This window comes from Anolis sagrei, chromosome 6 (assembly GCF_037176765.1).
Source record: "Anolis sagrei isolate rAnoSag1 chromosome 6, rAnoSag1.mat, whole genome shotgun sequence".
NCBI classification, from domain to species: Eukaryota; Metazoa; Chordata; class Lepidosauria; order Squamata; family Dactyloidae; genus Anolis; species Anolis sagrei.
In genome coordinates this window covers 10470149-10493487 of record NC_090026.1, presented here as the reverse complement: position 1 = coordinate 10493487, position 23339 = coordinate 10470149, and the positions used below count along the sequence as shown (strand labels likewise).

Genomic DNA, 23339 nt, shown 5'->3' with positions numbered 1-23339 from the left:
CCATTCTTTGCCGAAGATTACAGACCTTGTAAAATCCTACAACTCTAGAACACTAAGCCATGGACATTAAAATGTTGTCAGACTGTTTAATTCTATAGTGTAAAGGTAAGGTAAAGGTTTTCCCCTGACATTAAGTCCAGTCGTGTCTGACTCTGGGCTGTGGTGCTCATCTTCATTTCTAAGCCAAAGAGCCAGCGTTGTCCGTAGACACCTCCAAGGTCATGTGGCCAGCATGACTGCATGGAGCGCCGTTACCTTCCCGCTGGAGAGGTACCTATTGATCTACTCACATTTGCATGTTTTCAAACTGCTAGGCTGGCAGAAGCTGGAGCTGATAGTGGAAGCTCACGCTGCTCCCCGGATTCGAACCTGTGACCTTTTGGTCAACAAGCTCAGCAGCTCAGTGGGTAACCCACTGCACCACTGGGGGCTTTATAGTGTAGATGCTACTAAATATAGCGAGGAAGGGTGGAGGCATAGAAACTTGGTTTATGTAAACCATCCTTTCTTATAAATCATATACTAGAGATTACAAATTGACTTATATTATAGGCATCTGTAGCCTCATGCAAATCTTTCTGGTGTGGCTATCTTTAAAAGGAAGTGAAAGGCTCAGGGCAGAGAATCCATGATCCTCAACTCCTTTTAGTGCAGCAGAGGGGGGCTGCCAATAAGCCATGGCACTGACATTCTTCATCAGTTTCTTAATGGTCTTCCCTGCATGTACGAAAAGAAACTCTCATTCTCCTTTCATTTCAATGGCATTTTTGTGAAACAATTTTATGTGTCTCCTCCATATTTTGTTCATTTCCCCTGTTCTTCTTGGTCTTTTCTTTTCCATACAGGCATTGTCTCCCAAGTTACCCTCACTGAATCTGGGGGTGGTATGAAGAAGCCAGGAGAAACTTTGCATATGACCTGTACAGTCTCTGGATTTTCTGTCACTGACAGCAGCTACGCAGTCGTCTTGATTCGTCAGTTCTCAGGAAATATCTTGGAATGGATTGCACATATCTGGGGTGGTGGAAGCACTACATATAACAGTGCTCTCCAAAGCAGGACCTCCATCAGCAAGGACACCTCACAAAATCAAGTGGTCTTTCAGTTGAGTGGTTTGAAGCCTGAAGACACAGCCGTGTATTACTGTGCAAGACACACAGTGAGGAAATCCTTTAAAGTAATAATACAAAAACTGTTCTTCCTTTAAAAATGCATTAGTCATTCAAGAGTTGTGGGAAAATAAGACAATATTTCCATATTCATACTATCATGTGTGTGTGTGTGTGTGTCAATATATATCTCTCTGTGTGTATAAACATAACTTCTCTGTTTAATTTTTTATGGATGCAAATATTTTCTTCAGAGATTTTAAGCCTGTTAGTGGTGTACAGAAACTAGGGGAGACACTCCAATCTACCCATAATGTGTCTGGATTTTCTCGACCAATTATAGAAGTGCATTGGGACCATCAGACCTCAGAGGAAAGGCTGGAGTGGAGGTATTGCACTATAGCCGTCTCCAAAACAGGATCGGTATCACATGGGACACTAAAAAAACGGTTCCTGCAAATGAATGCTTTATGGTCCAAAGACAGTGCTCTATATTACTTTACAAGATGGAAGGAAAACCACTCCACAAAGTGTCTACTTTCTGAAGACTACGCATCCATCAATCACTCTTTTATGTCTGACAACCAGGTTTTCTATACTGTTTTTAAGCAAGGATGAATAATAATAATAATAATAATAATAATAATAATAATATATTTGTACCCCGCTACCATCTCCCCAAGGGACTTGGTGCGGCACATGAGGCCAAGCCCACAGCACATCAGTAAAAACAATAATAACAGTAATACAAAACAATAAAATAAAACTCATAACAGAAAATAAGCAGTAAACATTAACAATAAAACAACATTTAAAAACCTATGGCTGGGTCAAATGTAATAATTAAAATTTTAAAATAATGCTGAGCATAACCAGGTGAAATCTAACTAGGATAGAATTTTCTGAGAGGAATAGGGCATGCAGACAATCCTAGATCACTAATAAAGTGCAATTAGGGACATATTGCTGGGAGTTTCCTTATTCTGGGAAGGCACACTGGAACAACCATGTTTTCAGGCTCCTCCTAAAGACTGCCAGAGTTGGGGCATGCCTGATATCCTTGGGGAGTGAGTTCCAGAGTCGAGGGGCCACCACCAAGAAGGCCCTCTCCCTCGTCTCCACCAATCGCGCCTGTGATGGAGGTGGGAGCACGAGTAGGGCCTCTCCAGATGACATACGGTCACGCAGGTAGGCAGGTCCCAAACCGTTTAGGGCTTTGTAGGTAACATAAATTCTGTGTAAACATAACATTCTGTGTAAACAAAGACCAAATTGTAGTCTGGGAACCTCATAATGTTTTTACTTCAAGTTTCAGTTGCTGGATAGGCAATGGTTGGATTTCATCTCTCGGACTGAATCTATGCTGACATATAATGCAGTTTCAATATTCACATTGACAGCATTGGGCTGGATTTCATGCCAGTGTAGACTCATTCAATCTCTTTAAATGTGGTTCATTTTCATTCTGAAACTGCTTTTTATGGCAATGTAGATTTATCTTCAGACTCCTACAGCCAACATGACTATTAACAGAGTCAATACAGCAAATCCCATCCAAGAATGTAACTTTTCTAAGGCTTGTTGAAAGTCTGAATCTGCATGTTAACAGAGTATGTGGAGAAGACATTCTCATGTAGCTTTCTTCAAAAGAGTTATTAATCAAGCTTATATTTTCATATTAAAAATATAAATGGACCCTGAAGGAGATCCCTTCACAGTCCCTCCTTCCCCAAAATCTCATTATCATGGAATTATAACATTTCTCATGGATACTGCTTGTTCTGTATGCATTTTGTAGTTTCATAAAAAGAAAATAGCACTAGTGCGTTGTAATGCTTTGAATATTGGATTCTCTACATGGGCACATAAACCTGTTGTAATTGTCCACTGCCTCTTCAATTATTTGTCCCAGGTTTGGTAATGCTAATTATCAACATTTTACTCATCCTATCCATAAGATCTTCCTTCCATCTGTGTCTCTTTACAAAACGTATAGTCCAAGGATTGTTCCGGTAACACAGCTTCCATCATATTCTTGCCAGCTGTGCTTTGGTGCCTTTCTCATTTATTTATTATTTATTTACAGTATTTATATTCCAGCCTTCTCACCCCCAGGGGACTCAGGGTGGATTACAATGCACACATACATGTCAAATATTGAATGCCATAGACACACAACACACATGTAGACAGACAGTCAGAGGCTATTTAACATTCCAATTTTCTGGCCACCAGGGGAGCTGTCGCTTCACCGTCCATCTGCGACACTGCTGAAGTACTTTCCACATTCCCCGCATGATTTTGCTGGAGATTTTTTATGGCCTTGTAAATTTGTGTTAATTAAATTTAATTAGGTTCCCCACACATAGGTGGTACCTAAATTTCCTACTTGACAGATGCAACTGTCTTTCGGGTTGCAAACGTCGACAACAATTGGCCAGAAGCTCACTCCAACCCAGGCTGGCTTGAACTCATGACCTTTTGGTCAGTAGTGGTCTTTAATGCAGCTGACACCCAGCCAGCTGCGCCACAGTTCCGGTGTCTTTCTCATGACAAGAATGCTTGAAAGCTTCCACGATCCAGGCTCCGTTTCTTCACTCCATTGCGTACCTCCATGAGTTCCACCCCTTTTATTTCAGTGACATCCAGGACTGCTTAGCATATGCAAAACTTAAATGTTTCAGTCCCTTTTTAAAATCAGGTTGAAGTCAAGCGACTTCGCTTCAGCCATCACAAGTTTCTTAGCCTTTCCATTCCAGTGTTTAGAATGTGGGGATTGATCCATTTAGTCCTATTCATAGCAGGGTTTCCTTGTAAGTATTGTAAGAAACTGGCTCTATTTAATTTTTTTTAGTTTTTGAAAATGATAGGAATTTTGGAAGATCTTGTTGTGTGCCTTCAAGCTTTTATGGTTTATGAAGAATTTAAGTTGACCCACATTAAGGGGTTTTCAGGTTTTTGACCTCCTCTAAGGCTGAGATAGTGTGACTTTCCCAAGGTCTCCCAGTGAGTTTCCTGGTCAAGCAGAGACTTGAATCCAGGTTTCCACAGGCGTCATCTGATGCTCAAACTGCTACACCATGAAAGCCATGATTTCACATTCTAAATATTGTCCACAGGGCTTTTATTTATGAATATCCATGTGGTTCTTCCCTTTTGTTTTTCTCTCTTTTTACAGTGGTCAGCTCACAAATCGATCTTACTCAATCTGGCTCAGAAGTGAAAAAGCCTGGAGAATCCACCAGAATGACCTGTTCTGTGAGTGGGTTTGACTTAAGTATCTATGGCATGAATTGGATCCGGCAGCGTCCTGGGAAAGGGTTGGAATGGCTGATTTACTATTATACTCCATCTAGCAACTACTACTCGTCAACCATCCAAGGACGCTTTTTTGCCTCCAAGGACAGTTCCAATCTCTATCTGCAAATGAATAATCTGAAGCAAGAAGATACGGCTGTCTATTACTGCGCCCGAGACACACAGTGAAAGGAATCCACTCTTGACTAATTCCAAAACCCATACTGACTGTGTTGACTCAGAAAATAGTTTCCTGAAGGTGGTGCTCGCATTCCACAATTCTGACAGCAGTAAAAATCAAAAGAAAGACCCCAAAACAGATGCCACACTTCAGAGAGGGAAATAGAAGAGAAAATAGAAATTCACCCTAGGGAGCAGTTGTCTTGGAGCGGGTACTGTTCTATAAAAAGGCATTTCCTGATAGAAGAATGAGTGCCCAGCTGCATCCCCTTACCAGTGCTGGTTGTGGTCTGCAATCCCACAACATTTCTTGGTTGTCTCCAGCTTCCTTCTCCATTGTCCCTGGCTTCTTCAATGAGGATCCAGGTAGTTATCCATATCCTCAGGGCTTCCTCTGAGCATGCTTCTGGGACAGAGGCAAGATGGAGCCTTGCATCATATGTTGAGTTCTAGAGAGCCAGGACCCCTTAATACAGTTCCTCGTGTTGTGTTGACCCCCAACCATAACATTATTTTCATTGCTACTTCATATCTGCGATTTTGGTACTGTTATGGATCGTAATGTAAATATCTGATATGCAGGATGTATTTTCATTTACTGGACCAAATTTGTCACAAATTCCTGATATGCCCAATACTGATGGGGTTGCGGGGGGGGGGGGGGGGAGGTATTTGATTTTGTCATTTAGGAGTTGTAGTTGCTGGGATTCATCGTTCACCTATAATTAAAAAGCATTCTGAACTTCACCAACCATGAAATTGAACCAAACTCCCATGACCAAGAGAAAATACTGGAAGGGTTTGGTGGGCATTGACCTTGAGTTTTGGAGTTGTAGTTCACCTACATCCAGAGAGCACTGTGGACTCAAACAATGATGGATCTGGACCAAACTTGGCACGGATACTCAATATGCCTAAATGTGAACACTGGTGGAGTTTGGGGAAAATAGACCTTGAGATTTGGGAGTTGTAGTTGCTGGGATTTATAGTTCACCTACAATCAAAGCATTCTGAACCCCACCAACGATAGAATTGGGCCAAATTTCTCACACAGAATCCCCATGACCAACAGAAAGTACTGTGTTTTCTTGTGATCTTTGGCGACCTCTCTGCCACCCCCTCATGACCCTCCCAGGGGTCCCAACCCCGGTTAAGAAACACTGCTCTAGATCTTTCAATGTGACTTTATGGGCAGTTTCTAGCAAAAAATATGCATAGCCTTATACTGGAGTTGCTGAATATTCCTAGAGAGAACATTTTTATCAATTCTGTGAATAATCAAATCCACAAAATTCTGGAGTGCTGATTGCAATCCCTGATACAGAGACTTGGATCACCAAACATTTAATGGAAATACTAGCAGAACTCTTGAAAAATGATAATTGAAAAAAAAAATGCTTTTTCCCTCTGTGGAAACTGTGATATCACTGCAAGCTAGACACCATATTCTATTGGCTTTTTGACAGCATTCTCTTCTATAGGCAGCCAAATAGATCAGAGATTAAATAAGGAATGAAATATGAGGAAATGTGTACATTGAGTTTGCTCATACCATCAGGGGCGGCTCAACCCATTACGCAAAGTAAGCATTTGCAGTAGAGTTGATTTTGCCATGGGGTGCTCTTGAGGCGGGTCTTGGGGGGAAATAGACCTTGACATATGTGAGTTGTAGTTACTGGGATGTATAGTTCACCTACAATCAAAGAGCATTCTGAACTCCACCAATGATGGAATTGAACCAAATATGGCACACAGAACTCCCACAATGAACAGAAAATATATATCAGTGATTGGTTGGGGGCGGGGCGCCAATAATGTTTGCTTACTGTTGAATATTACCTAGGGCCGCCTCTGCATACCATGTTCCTTTTATGCATTTGTCAGATGTTTTGCATAGGGGCACCAGATGCAAAACACAACACAACAAGATATATCACCTTTACAAGCTGATTTCAGTCACCTGAAATTCAATTTTGCCTGACATCTGCCATATTGTGAGATCTGGTTTCTCCAATTACTGTTTAAAATGTGGCTTTTGAGTTTCCTGATGTTCCTTATCAACTTATCATGTGAGTTCTATTCCTACATATATATACACATGTGTGTATGTATCATTTCCAAACCTTGGGGCACATGCTTTACTCAATGACTTTGGTTGTAAATACATATGTTTAAATTGTCTGCCTCTTCTTGCTCTCTTTCTTCAGGGGCCGGTTCACAAGTTGTTCTCACTCAATCTGACGCAGAAGTCAAAAAGCCTGGAGAATCCCTAAGGCTCACTTGTTCTGTGGCTGGATTTGCCTTAAGCAGCTACAACATGTTTTGGATCCGGCAGTCTCCAGGAAAAGGTTTAGAATGGATAGTATATTATTATTCACCTTCAGACAACAGCTACGCCTCAATAATCCAAGGACGATTTTCTGCCTCTAAGTCTGGCTCCAACTTCTTTCTGCAAATGAACAGCCTGAAAGAGGAAGATACTGCTACGTATTATTGTGCCAGAGACACAGTGGTAAAACCGAGCTTTTACACAGACAATAACCTCAGCTGATATAAAAGATGCCTGAAGATGGTAGTCAAGAGCTTTGATGTAAAATGTTGGTAGGGAATACACACAAATAGTAACATCCAGCCTTAATTTTTTTTTTACAGAATTGAGTTTTCATGGTGTTATAATTTTCATCTGTAAACACCAGGAGTAAGGAGCACTTCCCATCAGGCTTTGACATTGACTAAGTAAGTGTAGGAGTTTTGGGACCTGCAGTCTCTCAATATCTATGGCCTCCAATTTCCTATGCATAATATTTATTTATTTATTTATTTACTTTATTTGTATACCGCTGTTCTCAGCCCTTAGGCGACTCACAGCAGTTAACAACAGAACAGCAAAAATTCGATACTACAATAACACGGTATAAAAACAGTTAACATCATAACACCTTATACAATAATATACAATTAACAACAATAGCCATTCACTAGCATCTCATCACAAAAACATGATCCAGATCCGTCATCCATTGTTCCATTCCTATGTTCATTACATTCATTGCACTGACTATTCGAACGCCTGCTCAAACAACCAGGTCTTCACTTTTTTGCGTAATACCATTAATGATGGAGTTAGTCTAATATCCGTGGGAAGGGCGTTCCACAGCCGAGGGGCCAACATCAAGAAGGCCCTATCTCTCGTCCCCGCCAGCTGTGCCTGTGAGGCAGGTGGGATCGAGAGCAGGGCCTCCCCGGAAGATCTCAAAGTCCTGGTGGGTTCATAGGCAGAGATGCAGTCGGATAGGTATCTTGGGCCGGAACCGTTTAGGGATGCACCACGAGAGTTTGGGAAAGCAAACCTTTCAGTATAAAGCAAAAAAGTCACATTTGGAGCTCTCTCACCCAAAGCAATGTAATTTAGAGCACAGGTCAGTGCTAACTCCAAACATGTACATATTGGTGGATTCTGGAAAACAGAGGCAGTGTGATGCCGTGGTCTGAGTGTTGGACTGGGAAACTAGGGTTGGAATCACTGCTTGGTCATGGAAACCCACTGAAAGACCTTGGATACATCACATTATCTCAGGCACAAAAGAAAGCAATGGCAACCATGCCAAACAAATCTTGCCAAGGAAACAACACGATGGCATTATCATGTCGCATTGAGTCGCCGCCTGAGGCTGAAAAATGTGGTATAGAAATAAAGCAAATAAATAAATAAATAAGTCAGAAATACTTTGTCAGCAATGTATTGTTGAAGGCTCTCGTGGCTGGAATCACTGCGTTGTTGTAGGTTTTTTGGGCTGTATGACTATGTTCTAGAAGCATTCTCTCCTGATGTTTCACCTTGTAGAGAAATGTTTATTATAGAGTGTTTATTAAACTGTATTTATGTATTACATTTATTGCCATGGCCTAGCTGTGAGGGATAGGTTGCCATGGTGACAAGACAAAGCCTCAGAGGAGGTGGGCGGAGCTTAAGGAGGAAAAGGTTTGAAAGTGGCAGTTAAGCTCCAGTCCGGTGGAAGAGACCCGGGGAAGAGGATAGCCAGTTAGGGCTCTGTTGTGAAGCTGTGAGAATTCAGTAGTTCCTAGAATTTGTGAATATTTCTTCAGCAAGAGAGCTGAAGGTGTTACCTTGTTAGATTGCTTAGGTTAAAGGAATCTAACAGAGGGGGTTTTCAGGATTGCCAGTAAGGAAAGACTGGTGATCAGTGGTTTGTTCCGAGTATAGGGCAAACAGTGTGGACATTCACAATAGGGAACTCTGAAGTAGTATAAGCACTTCACTAAGAAGAAGTTTGTAGAATTGTATCATCAGAAGCATGTATCTCAAACCAGCCATTTTGTAACATCAAGCCTTGTGCCAAGTTCAAATTCTCAAAACTGCAACAATTACGTTCTGTTAACAATAAAACTTGTTCTCTTTATATTTCAAACCTGCCTCCTCGATTGCTGTCATGCTTGGTGCATTCCACACTACCAAAGTCACCTCACAACACAACTAAAGATAAACAGAGACCTAAACCAGCGTCTCTAAACATATTGGTGGCAGCTTAATTGATATCTAAAAGAAGGTTCCTCACAGAATATTAGTGGCTATAAAGAAGATTAATACTTCCTCACATAATTTTGTTGACAAGCGGTGGGATTAGTGCTTCTTTACATAATTTGGTGGCATCTAGTGAGATTAGGGCTGATTCTTTACACACCTGCATCTGTGGCAAGCATCCGCAGAGGTTGTGAGGTTTGTTGGAAACTAGCACACAACTCAAAATGTAGAGATAGAAACATCTTGTAAAAATAATTCAAAACTTTTGCTAAGGAGGGGAAGAACATTTTGCAGTTTTTCCTTCTTCTATATGAGAATTAAATAAGTGAAAATTTATATCCCAAGTAGTAAATAGGCTCTGAATATGTAACTCTTTCCTCAATCTGTTTAGGAAGATGGGCTTGAATGGACCCATCGAGAGAGGCAGAATGGTGTACTAATTTGATTATCATACCATGATTCTTGAGACCAGGATTCCGTTTGACTCAGCTATGGAAACACACTGGGGGACCTTGGTCGAATCACCATGAAATTAAACCAAACGTGGTACACAGAACTCCCATGACCAACAGAAAATACTGGAACTACAACTCCCAAATCTCAAGGTCTATTTTCCCCAAACTCCACCAGTGTTCACATTTAGGCATATTGAGTATTCGTGCCAAGTTTGGTCCAGATCCATCATTGTTTGAGTCCACAGTGCTCTCTGGATGTAAGTGAACTAAATTTCCAAAAAAACCCATAAAAGGTCGCTATAAGTGAGGAATGCTTTCAAAGTATATAACAGCGCAGCTATCCTTTCAAATACATCTGTCACACTTTGCTCCTTTCAAATGTAGTTTTGCTCATTTTTTTAAAAAGAAGAAACGGATTAGAACCATAAAATCATTGAGTTGGAAGAGACCTCATGGGCCATCCAGTCCAACCCCCTGCCAAGAAGTAGGATTAACAATAATAATGTTTCTTTAGCATGTAAGGGTGTGAAAAATGCTTTACTTGTCCCAAACTATTAAAATCCCAACTAATTGAATGTAATATACTAATGAAGCTTGACCATATAGGTGTGCAAATCTTACCAATCAATACTACTATACAAGTGGTGTATGGTGAATAATTGACTGGACAAGAGCCATTGGTTGTTCTTGTGTCCCTTCAAGTTATTTCGGTCTCATGGAAAACTCAAGGAAAATGTATTATGGGGTTTCTTTGGCAAAAATCTGTTCAGAGGGGTTTCCCTTTGCCTTTCTCTGTGACCGAGAGAGCGTGACTTGTTCAAGGCCACCCAAATGGATTTTCATTGTTGAGTAGAGATGTGAACCCTCTTCAGTGTACATTCAACACCCATATCACTATGTTATGCTGGCTTTCAGCAAGACTCAGGTTTCCCATAAATATGATGTCCATACGCAGCTGTTCTTTTGTGGTTGTATCATCCTCATGCAAATTACTTACTGGTGTGGTCTTTTTTAAATGGAAGTCAAAGTTTTCAGGAGACCCTTGAGACAATTCAGTTCACTCTCATGTGCTAGGGGTAACCCAAGAGAATCAAAGCCATGGAACTGAAGCTCTTGGCAGGTTTCTTAATAATTTTCTCTAAGGGTATGAAAAAGTCTCATGAATAGATTCCATGAGTTATTCTCCCAATTTTTCACAATGTTGATAATATTTCTTTCATTTTTACCATGCAGGTGCTTCTTCACAGACTCTTACAGAGACTGGTGGAGGAGTGAAAAAACCTGGAGAGACCTTATGGCTGACCTGTACAGTATCCGGTTTTTCTCTAACCAGCTATGCTGTGGATTGGATGCGCCAGGCTCCTGGAAAGAGACTCGAATGGGTTGCAGCTATATGGAGTAATGGCAGCCCTTTCTATAACACTGCTCTTCGAAACCACATCACCATTACAAAGGACAATTCTAAAAACCAAGTGTTTCTACACTGGACCAGCCTGAATCCTGATGACACTGCTATATATTATTGTGCAAGGGACACACTGAAAGAAATTGTATCAGCCACAGTATAAAAACTCTCTTTCCATTACATTCGTTTTCAGTGATGCATGTCTGTAGCAGCAGAAAACAAGGGCATTTTTCTACCATTTCCCCCAAACATTAGTATGAGTACCTTAGTCACCAAGAACTTGTCTACTCTGACCAGTTATTTCAGGATTGGTCCAGAGGAGAAATGCTCTAGATTGGCCCTCAAGACTTTGGAGACTACCTGCTACTCTTCATGTCTGGCCTGCAGCAGGGTAGAGTCTACAGGATCCAGAAGGGCTGATACCAATTTGGCCTAGCTGAACTGTTATCTTGCCTCTCCTGCTACCATCACTGCTGCAAGATTGCTACAGAGCTCCGAAATAGTTCTTGGTTATTGTGGACATCCCTTGCTGACCTCAGTAGATTGGCCACAACACCCCAGAAGCCCATCAGAGATGGTGACATGAACCCTTTCTGTTCCTTTTTGCCTATGTTGAAGAGCACAGGGTTGAGGATAGTGGAAGTAGCCCATGTGGACATCAGATTGTTCCTCTTTGAAGCTGGTCCTACTGTCTACGCTCTGCCCAAAGTAGGGAGCTGCTCTGAAATTTCACCAAAACTCCAGAATATTCCTCATCTTTCCTTATTATGACCCTAAGTGAGTTCGACTTGGTTTACTCTGTGTTAAGGACCAGCAGTTCCTAGATGTTGTGTAGATATCCAGGAGGTTAATCTTCATCTTTCCACACCTCAAAAACATCAGGATAACCCCAAAGCTTCCTCAAAACCCAGGAGTAACTTACAGTTCCCCTTGTGCTGGATTAACAACTGGAAGCAGCACTTCTGCCATGAAACCAGCTAAACGTCCTGTGGATTACTTGCCGGATTTACAAAATGAATCCGTTTTATTTTTTCCATATAGACATGGACTTTCCTTGTTATTATTGGTGCAATAAAATAAAATGGCAGCTTGGGGACTCAAAATGTATAGCTAGCCCATTGAGACCACACTTGATCAGACTATGGGACACCCCATGTAAAACACAATCTCCAGAATGCAAAGGAACTGGGAAGCTGCTCCTTTGTCCTTGAACATAAAGAAGCCCTAATCCCAATGGTTAGTCTGACTTAACTGAACAGATATTTACCGGGATTGTGGAGCAGCTGGCTGAGTGTCAGCTGCATTAAGATTACTCTGACCAAAAGGTCATGAGTTCGAAGCCAGCCCGGGTTGGAGTGTGTTTCCAACCAATTGTGTGTAGCCTGTTGTTGACCTTTGCAACCCGAAAGACAGTTGCATCTGTCAAGTAGGAAAATAAGGTACCACCTTAAAGTGTGGGGAGGCTAAATTAACAGATTTATGAGGCCATAAAAAAGAAGACTCCAGCAAAGCATTCCAGCGGGGAGCATGTGGGGAATGCGGAAGTGCTTCATCAGCATCGCAGATGGACGATGAAAGCGACAGCTCCCCTGGTGGCCAGAAAAAAGTTAAATAGCCTCTGTGTATGTCAGTATATGTTTGTATGTCAAAAATTGGCATTGAATGTTTGCCATATATGTGTACACTGTAATCCGCCCTGAGTCTCCTGAGGGGTGGGAAGGGCGGAATATAAAAGCTGTAAATAATAAATAAATAATAAATAAAAATTTAAGTTCACATAGAAACAACTGCATTTGTTAACCGAGCTTGTGATTCTTTTATACTAGTATCATTGGCACACCATGCAAATATTTGTGATGCGGCTTCCTTTAAAAGCAAATTAATTCTGAAGGCAAATAATTAACGTATCCTTGATAGCCTTTGGTACCGTTTCAGACCTTGGGATTGTTGCCAGTTGATAATTATGGAACGGAGGCTTTTGATAAACGTCATAATGCTTTTCCCTACATGTAAGGAAGAAAAGAAAGCATTATATATTTTACAGGCAATTTATTAATTTTTCCATATAACTTTTTTTCTGATTTTTTTCTTTTCTTTTCCCAAAGACATTTTCTCCCAGATTATCCAACCAGAGTCCCATGCCATTGTGAAGAGGCCAGGAGAGACTTTGCGCCTGACTTGCACGTTGCCTGGAGTTTCTCTAACAGACCAAGCCTCCTGCCACGCAATTGATTGGATACGTCAGTCCGCAGGAAAGGGGCTGGAGTGGACTGGAATTATCTGGTATACTGGAACCGCTGCCTACAACGACATTCTCAAAAGCCGAATCACCATTACAAGAGACACTTCAAAAAGCCAAGTGTTCCTGCAACTAAACGGACTAAAACTTGAAGACACTGCTGTGTATTACTGTGCAAAAGAGAGAGGCACACTGAGAAGAGCTCTCCTAGAGGCAGCACAAAATGTCCTTTTCTACAACACTTGTCACCACTCATGTAACATTTGCATGCAGCACATGGAAAGAAGGACATCTGTCATGTTGATGAATAATTCAATCTCTAGCTAGGTTTTTCAGATCTTTCTAAACAATGATTGTCCTGCTATCTGAAGAATTCTAGGCTAGAGAGTAGCTTTTCTAAAAACCCTAGCAGGACATTGACGACCAGAGAGATGAAGCATAGAATTGCTATGATGTTGCTCAAAACTGGTCAGATGAGCAATGAAATTTTATCCAGGTCTTCTGCTCTTTTACCTTTCAACCCATATGCCTACCCCCTGAAAGATGCTATTCAATCTTCATTGTGCAGACGATTTCATGTTGGCTCTTGTTTCTGCCACACTAAACTATAATTCTGGGAATATATCAGGAGCCCATTTGCATCACACAATTATGGCAGTTTTATTCCATTTATGGAATCCTGGCATTTGTAATGTTGTGAGATCAGAATGCTCTGGCTGTAATGACATCACATTAAGGGATGGGTAGCTAATGCTTCAGAGGACAAAATCATTTATTTATTTACAATATTTATATTCCACCCTTCTCACCCCACAGGGGACTCAGGGCAGATTGCAATGCACATATACATGGCAAACATCCAATGCCATAGAAATACAACATATCTAGACAGACACAGAGGCCATTTAACATTCCAGCTTTCTGACTTCATGAGAGTATGCTCAATTCTGACCACAGGGGGAACTGCCACTTCACTGTCCACTTCTGACACCAAGTCCTTTGATAGAATACTTCCTCATTCTTCCACATTCAGCTGGAAGGTTTTATTTTGTAAATTAGTTAAATTAGCCTCCCCGCATAAAGCGGTACCTAAATTTCCTACTCGACAGATATTAACTGTCTTTCAGGCTGCATAGGTGAACAACAAGCTAGACTATTAATGGTCGGGAGCTCACTCCGACCTGGGCTGGCTTCAAACTCATTACCTCTTGGTCAGTAGTGATTTATTGCAGCTGGCTACTAATTAGCTGCAGCACAGCCCGGTTCAAACTAACCTTAACAGATTAGAGAGATGGGACAAAATGAACACAATGAATTTCAACAGAGAAAAATAGACAGTATTATACTTAGGCAGGAAAAAAGGACATGCAGTGATTTAGGATGGACAACACCAGCTTGGGAGCAGTCCACGTGAAGGGGATGAAGGAGTCTGCTAAACATGAGTCAAAATTGTAATGTAGCAGCTAAAAAAAGCCAATGTGTCATTCCTAATATTCCTGAAGCTTGTAGTGTGAGGTTAGGAAACAAAGTACAAAGTACTGTGGCTTTCTGCTGCAAAGGCCAGTGAATCTAGACCAGTGGTTCCCAACCTCTTTTTGACCAGGGGCCACTCTCAACGTTAGTACCAAAAGGGTTACAAATAAGTTTTTAGTCAACTTTAGATTTGGTTTGGGGTGCTGATTCAGAAAATTGCATTGGATAGACCACATCAGCTCTAGTTTCCAATATAGAACATATGTCATGGTCAGCAACAGGGATGGAGTGGCAGGGGCACAAAAGGAGTGGAAATAAAATATATAAAATAAATAAAAAAGGAAGGAGGCTTGTGGACTAGATTTTCATTCTCCCATCCCACTGGTGGTTTGCAGCCCACAGGTTAAGAACCACTGACCTAGACAGATGCAGGAAGTATACTAAAATAGATGCTTGTTGTACTCTCCCAGTTCTATGATATGCTATAAATATTTAAAAGATAGTCTTGGTTGAATTGAGCCATTCTTGAGAATTGTTTAGTTCGTGATCATAGCAGTTTTATATTGGTAGCCTTGGTGAGGCCATGCAAATATTACTGTTGTGGTATTCTTTAAAGTGAAGTTTCAGACAAAGAATTCACAGCCTTCCCTTGAATCTGGTTGAATTCAGATAGTGACATTGTTGCCAACGGGCATGGAAATAAGACTCTTAATAGGTTTCATAATAATTTTCCCTGCATGTGAGAAGACTTCTCATTGTTTTTTATGCCAGCAATCCAAGTACTTTTTTGCTTGTGTATTTGTGTGCATTTCCTCTTAATTTAATTTTTTGATTTTTTTTCTTATGTCCCTTGCAGGTGTTTGTTCCCAAGTTACCATTAAAGAATCTGGTGGCGATGTAAAGAAACCAGGAGAGACTCTGCGTCTGATCTGTACAGTGTCTGGATTTTCTATAACAGATATAAGCTATGCTGTAGGCTGGATCCGTCAGACCTCTGAAAAGAATCTGGAGTGGATTGGAGAAATCTGGTATGACGGAAGCACGTATTATAAGAGTGGTTTCCAAAATCAGATCTCCATCTCAAAGGACATCCCAAAAAGTCAAGTGATCCTTCAACTGAATAGCCTGAAAACAGAAGACACAGCTGTGTATTATTGTACAAGGCGCACAGTGGGGAAATCCTTGTCAGAGTAAATACAAAAACCAGCTCCTTCTATAGTCCTCCTGACGTTAAAGTGGTGTCAAACCGAATTAATCGTACAGTATAGACAGGGGCGGCTCAACCCATTATGCAAAGTAAGCCTTTGCAGTAGAGTTGATGTTGCCCAGGGGCGCTCTCGAGGCGCTCTTGGGGGAAAATAGACCTTGACATATGAGAGTTGTAGTTACTGGGATGTATAGTTCACCTACAATCAAAGAGCATTCTGAACTCCACCAGTGATGGAATTGAACCAAATATGGCACACAGAACTCCCACGACGAACAGAAAAATATGTATCAGTGATTGGTGGGGGGGACCAAAATACCATTTGCTTACAGTTGAAAATTACCTAGGGCCGCCTCTGAGTATAGATGCACCCAAAGTGATATTCTGAAGTCTCAAACGGCTGCTAGTAGTTACCTTCAGGTCTGAACATCCCTGGAAAACATAAAACATAATGATTTTCTGCTGCATAGTACAGCGGTCGGATTGTCCTTGCATTGGGTTTCCTGTAGGTAGGTGTTTGGTCATTGAGGAGACAAGGGAAGAGAAGACTATTCTTGCAAATAGTTTTTGCTCTAAACCAGGACACTCTATTGAAAAATTAGGACATGCCCTCAATATGAAATTTCTTGGTTGTACTAGAGAAGTATGTCCCATTCAACCTTCTGCAATTTGTGCAAATTATCTTCCACAAGAATATGGCTCTTTCCCTTCCCATCTCTCTTGTGCAAATAGGTGCACAAGCACAATAAAACAAAACAAAAACATTGCTGATGGAGGCGCTCATGTTCCATGAACAAAATTGCACAACATGAAAACAATGGGAGATAAAACAGAGAATGAAATCTGTTCTAACCACAGGAAGTAGCTGTCTAAGAACACTTTCAATAAAAGGCATGGCCAGACTTACCTGGCCAAAGAAGTTGCGGTGCTGGGCGTTCCCCACCGCCATTCTTGCCGGAGGGGGGCTTCTTCCTCCCAGAAGCCCCCTCGGATGGCGGGAAGGTTTCCCGCCGGTGGGGCAGGGGGCCAATGGGGCATCTGGCCACGCCCACCTCAGGTGAGGCCTGAGCTGGCCTCACCCTCCCGGGGGCAGCCTTTATAAGGCTGCCCCTGGCTCACAGGCAGGCACTCGGCCTGCAACAGCTGATTGGAGCTGATCAGCTGTTATCGTGAGCGAGAGGAGGAACGGCGGCGGCAGCAGCAGCAGCAGCAGCAGCGGGGCAGCGGCAGCGATAGCACACCAGCGGAGCACCATTTAAAACGGTCGGCTACCTTTCCTTTGCTCCTCTGCCCGCAGGATGGCTCCCACGGGGCCCGGCCGGGCTCCTGCAGCCCCCGCCTTTTTCTCGGGGATCTTGCTCCTGCCGTGGGGCCAGGCCTTCTCTCCCAGGCCGACCCCCCCCCCTCGCCTCCAGCCTGCCCAGGACCGCTCCAACATCCGGGTGCGCCCTCGCCGGGCCCTGCGCCAGACCGGAAGTGGCTACGGCCTACTGCCGGCACGGCGCCGTGACGGCGCCCCCCCCCTTACCTCCTGGCTCCTTCGGAGGGGGGGGAACCCCCCCCCCGCTCTTGCGTCCTGCCGGAGGATCGCTCCGGCAGGCCTGGGGGGGCCCTCGCTGGGCCTCGCGCCGCGCCGGAAGTGGCCGCGGCCTACTTCCGGCGGCGGGCCTGAGGCCGCCCCGCCGCCTGTCTCTTCCGAAGGGGGGAACCCCGCCTCCCGCTCTCGCGGCCTGCCGGAGGATCGCTCCGGCAGGCCTGGGGGGGGGGCCTCGCCGGGCCTCGCGCCGCGCCGGAAGTGGCCGCGGCCTACTTCCGGCGGCGGGCCTGAGGCCGCCCCGCCGCCTGTCTCTTTCGAAGGGGGGAACCCCGCCTCCCGCTCTCGCGGCCTGCCGGAGGATCGCTCCGGCAGGCCTGGGGGGGGGCCTCGCCGGGCCTCGCGCCGCGCCGGAAGGGGCCGCGGCCTACTTCCGGCGGCGGGCCTGAGGCCGCCCCGCCGCCTGTCTCTTCCGGAGGGGGGAACCCCGCCTCCCGCTCTCGCGGCCTGCCGGAGGATCGCTCCGGCAGGCCTGGGGGGGGGGCCTCGTCGGGCCTCGCGCCGCGCCGGAAGTGGCCGCGGCCTACTTCCGGCGGCGAGCCTGAGGCCGCCCCGCCGCCTGTCTCTTCCGGAGGGGGGGAACCCCGCCTCCCGCTCTCGCGGCCTGCCGGAGGATCGCTCCGGCAGGCCTGGGGGGGGCCTCGCCGGGCCTCGCGCCGCGCCGGAAGTGGCTGCGGCCTACTTCCGGCGCGGCGCAGAGCCTGTGGCCTCCTCGCCGGCTGGCTCCCTCCCCGGGAGGGGAGCCACCCCCCCCCCCCCGCGCCCCCTGTGGACTGCCGGAGGATCGCCCCGGCAGGCCTGGGGGCCCCCGCCAGGCCGCGCATTGGACCGGAAGCAGCTCCGGCCTGCTTCCGGCGCGGGGCCGGGCCTGCAGCCTCCTCGCAGCCTGCTTCTTCCCCCGGAATGGCCTGCTCCTCCCCCCCCCCCCAAGCAGCACTTGGGGTCGTGGCACAGCAGGCTGAGTGTCAGCTGCATTTCATCACTCTGACCTAGGGTCATGAGTTCAAAGCCAGCCTGGGTTGGAGTGGGTTTCCAACCCATTGTGTGTAGCCTGTTGTCGACCTTTGCAACCCGAACAACAGCTGCATCTGTCCAGTAGGAAAACTGGTACCACCTCGGGGGTGGGGGAGGCAAAATTAACTGATTTCGCCGGGCTTGCCCCCCCCCCTGCTCGGGAGGGGGGGACCATTGCCCAACCCAGCAGCCAGATGCGCTGGGCGGAGATGCGCTGGGTCTACCCATTCTGCCACCAAGTTGGACAACTGTAGCCTGCAGTGGCAGCAGCCGTCCCTTTTGGCACTGCCATGTGTGCGCCTGCCCTCTGGGGCCCTGTACCCCCCCCTTTTCATAGCTGCCGCTTAACGGTTGTGGTTTCTGTGCAGTTCTGTCCCATAGGACTCCATCCGCATGGCTCCTAAGAGGAAGTCGGCTACGAAGGCGGCTGAGACCTGGACAGCGGCGTTGGCTCCTGCACGGGCCACCAGGAGAAGCAAAGATGTGGAGACTTCAGGAGGGCAATCGGTGCCAGCTGGACCAGCAGCCAACCAGGCCCCTTCAGGGCGCGTGGCCAACCAGGAGGCCACTGTGCTGGAAGGGATCTCCCAAAACATGGAGGGGATCTCACAGAACATTGCCACCATTGTGGACAGGCTGGGTAAGCTTGAGTCTAGGGTGTATTCTCCACCAGGAACTGCATCTGTTTCCCAGCGGGGAAGGGACCACCAGCGGAGTAAGCGGAGGAGGCGCAAGGACACCGATGATAACACCTCAGCTGACTCGGGGCCCAGCGATCAGGCATCCAGCGAAGCATCATACAGCGACGAGGGGGGAGAGGTTTCACCAGGTTCACGACAGCACCGTCACAGGAGCAGGCCGAAAGCTAAGAGGCGTAGGTCTTCCAAACGCTGTCACCACTACACCTCAGACAGCGACTCTTCGGAGGGTGAGTATGCCCTGGCTGACTCGGTAGACAGGGATAATTACTGGAGGTCGGAGGCCCTCGTGCCGGGCCTCCCCGAGTGGGCCATCAAGTGCAGGTCAGAGACCAGCGACATCACAGACCCCCCGTGCAGGGCTTGCAAGTCCTCTGCCCCGGCCCTTCCCCCCCCCTTCCAGGACAATGAGGATCCGCCTGGCTCCCACCTCTCCCCGCGCCTCAGGAGTAAGATCCTGAAGGGCTACTACGTTGATATTTTCACCTTGTTAAAGCCTCCAGGGGAAGAGGGCCGGGAACCCCCTTCCAAGAGCAGGCATCAGAAGAGGGACAGGAGCAGGCCAGCTGAGCGGACTTTTGCCAACTGGGTGGCTGGATATACGGAGTTCGCAAGGGTGGTGACAGCAGCTTTTCCCGAGCGGGGATGGCACCTGCTCAATCACCTGCAGCACGTCACCAGGGCCAGAGAACTGGCGGGCGATGCGGCAGCCTTCGCTTACGACTCAGCCTTCAGGAAGAGGGCATCCCAGAGTGCCAGAGCCAGATGGGACCTTATCAATCATGACATCTGGCTCACAGAGGTGGGGCCCAGCATTAGAGGTAAGCCGGAGTTTAGGAGGTCAGACAGGGCATGGGGCAGGCGGGACTTCAAGAGGGCAGTTTGCTGGGAGTTCAACATGGGGAAATGCCAGCGGGCCCGATGCCGTTTTGATCATGTCTGCGAATACTGCGCGGGAGGGCACACCAAGATGTTCTGCGGTAAGCAACCCGGCGCGTTGCAGCCCTTTCGGGCAGGCCGGGCTGGGGCCCAGCCCGGCACCAGGAAGGATACTGGAGGAGCCACCACAGGACAGGGTAAGTGAACCCCTTTCCTGCCACTCTGCCCTAGCCAACACCCCCGTCTCACTCCCACCCATGGTTCCCTGGCTCAGGGCGTATCCCAACAGGATGGCCGCATCCTTCCTCGAAGAGGGTTTCTCCTCTGGTTTTCGCATCCCTGCCATGGGACCTAGGAGGGCATGCACCTCGGGCAATTTAAAATCAGCGGCCCAGTTACCTGAGGTGCTCAGCGGTAAGATCGCTAAGGAACTCGCCGCAGGGAGAATCGCTGGCCCTTTCCATGCCCCCCCCTTGGACAATTTCAGGGTCTCCCCTCTTGGGGTGGTCCCCAAGAAGGCCCCAGGCGAGTTCCGTCTTATCCACCACCTTTCTTACCCAAAAGGGGCTTCGGTCAACGATGCCATCCCTCCTGAGCTTTGCTCAGTCAAGTACGCCTCCTTTGACCATGCTGTCAGCTTGGTGCAGACCAAGGGACCAGGGGCCCTGATGGCAAAATGCGACATTCAGTCAGCATTTCGGCTCCTCCCAGTCCACCCGGAGGACTTCAACCTCCTGGGATTCAAATTTAATGGCCTGTGGTACTATGACAAGGCCATGCCCATGGGCTGCGCAGTCAGCTGCGCAGCCTTCGAGACGTTCAGCACCTTCCTCGAATGGGTCACCAAGACCCTTACCCACTCCAGTTCCATCACACATTACCTGGATGACTTTCTCTTTGTGGGATCACGGGGTAGCGGGGAGTGCGCCCACCTGCTCAACACGTTCAAGGCATTGTCCAGGGTATTCGGCATCCCCCTAGCACAGGAAAAAACCGAGGGCCCCTCCACATCCCTGGTATTCCTGGGGATCCAGTTGGATTCTGTTCGGGGCCTGTCTTGCCTGCCGGCGGACAAACTGTCCGCGCTGCGGGCCCGCATCGAAGAGGCAGCCCGCAGCAAGAAGGTAACCCTGAAGGAGTTGCAGGCCCTCCTGGGCCACCTCAATTTCGCCTGCAAAGTGGTGTCCCCGGGTAGGCCCTTCTGCGCTCGTCTCGCACGGGCAACAGCTGGGGTGCGCGCCCCCCACCACAGGATCCGCGTGACGCAAGGTATGCGAGAGGATCTCAGGGTGTGGCTCCAGTTTCTGAAGGGGTTCAATGGGGTGTCCATGTGGCAGTCCAGGTGGGAGCTCGGGGCCGAGTTGCAGGTACATTCGGATGCGGCAGGGAGTATCGGTTTCGGGGTTTTCCTGCAAGGTCACTGGTGCGCTGCCAAATGGCCAGAGAGCTGGAGCAAGGGTAACATCCTCAGGGATCTCACTTTCCTCGAGTTTTTCCCTATCCTTGTGGCAGTGCGTATCTGGACCAACCTGTTCCGGGACAAGAGGGTGCGGTTCTGGTGTGACAACCAGGCGGTGGTTAGGGTAGTCAATCGGCAGTCTTCCAAATCGCCCAGGGTAATGAGGCTGGTCAGGCACTTTGTCTTATTATGTTTGGAGGCTAATATCACCTTCTCAGCGCAGTATATTCCAGGCGTGAACAATGAAGTAGCCGATGCATTGTCCCGCTTCCAGGAGGACAGGTTTCGCTCCCTAGCACCAGACGCAGATGTCCTGCCCACAAGCTTCCCACCAGACCTGTGGACCCTTGGAGATGGGAAGCCTGGACAGGACTGATGGACTCCGTCGCGCCGGCGACGCAGAAGGCATACCGGGCAGCCATGGCAAAATTCACCAAGTTCAGGCTTGAAGTTGGATACGGCAGTAAGTGGCCAGCATCTGAGGACGAGGTCATACACTTCCTCATCCACCAGAAGAGAAACAACGTGACAGCACATTCCATGCGTCTCCAGTTGGCTGGGATTGCCTTCTACAGCAAAGCTGCCGGGTTTGGCGATCCGTGCCAAGCATTCAGAGTCAGGAAGCTCCTCTGGAGTTGGAGGAAGCGCGCACCCAGGCAACGGGACACCAGGCGCCCCTTATCATACAAGACCCTCAAGCAAATCGTCCAGGCCCTCAAGAGGATCTGCCCCTCCCGATATGAAGTTAAGTTATTCACTGCAGCCTTCACAACGGCTTTCTTCGGGGCCCTTCGGCTGGGGGAGGTGGTGGCCAATTCCAAAGCTGACGCCTCTAACAGGGCCCTGCAGCTCTGGGACATCTCAGTCCAGGACAACGCCCTGGCACTGAGGATCCGCAAGTCCAAGACTGACCAACTGGGAAAAGGGGTCTCACTGCACATACGGGGTTTGGAACCAGGACATTTGTGCCCCGTGCAGTCCCTTTCCAGGTTCCTGACCACGAGAGGCTCTACCCCTGGCTTCCTTTTCATTCACCGAGACGGCAGCCCTCTCACACGTTACCAGTTCATGGCTGTTTTCCGAGGAGCCCTCCAGCATTTGGGCCTCCCTCGGACGGAATTTGGCGGGCACTCCTTTAGGATAGGAGCGGCCACCACAGCTGCTGTGGGTGGTGTCCCTGTCGAAGTAATAAAATCCATGGGGCGCTGGAAATCCTCAGCTTATGCATCCTATATCAGGCCGGGCCTTCTCCTTGAAGGAACCCGATCTGCCGGCTGTTCCTTTTCTTCCACCGACAGGTCAGCTATGGTCGAGAAAGAAGGAAGGAGTGATGCACGGAACAGGAGTGGAACGGCGGCAGTCAAGTGGCAGCAGGACTAGGATGCACGCTGAGGACTTGGTCGGTGAACGGAGGCGTGCGGGAAAGGACAACGGACGGCAGGAGGAAGGAGTTCCGCCCGCATTAGATGCAGCCTCCTGAGCAAGCAAGAACAGTACTGGATACTTTTTAGGACTTACGATGGCCAGTGTAGCATTTGGGCTACTTTATTGAGCAGGCTCTGGGGTTGGCGGCAAGGGGGGTGTGGTTCCCACCCCCCCACTTGTTGTGGCGTGGGGCATGGGCCCTGGATCTGGTTTGGTACCCCCCCTAGCGGTTAGGGGGGGACGCCCGGTGGTTCCAGGGGTGCCAGGTTGCGTTTGCCTGGTATTGTGCCGGCGGCACCCCTGATGTGTTTGGGATCGGGCAGTATTGGGCTGCCCGATCATGATCCAGGACCCATGCTTGG

The 23339-nt window shown here is 47.2% G+C and overlaps 1 protein-coding gene across 1 annotated transcript; it reads left to right on the top strand.

Annotated features, from left to right (window-relative positions):
- Nucleotides 1-21927: 21927 nt before the first annotated feature.
- Nucleotides 21928-22932, top strand: LOC137097316 (integrase/recombinase xerD homolog). The gene has a single exon (XM_067469568.1). It carries the CDS (start codon nucleotides 21928-21930, stop codon nucleotides 22930-22932), a length of 1005 nt encoding a protein of 334 aa, XP_067325669.1.
- The last annotated feature ends 407 nt before the right edge of the window (nucleotides 22933-23339 follow it).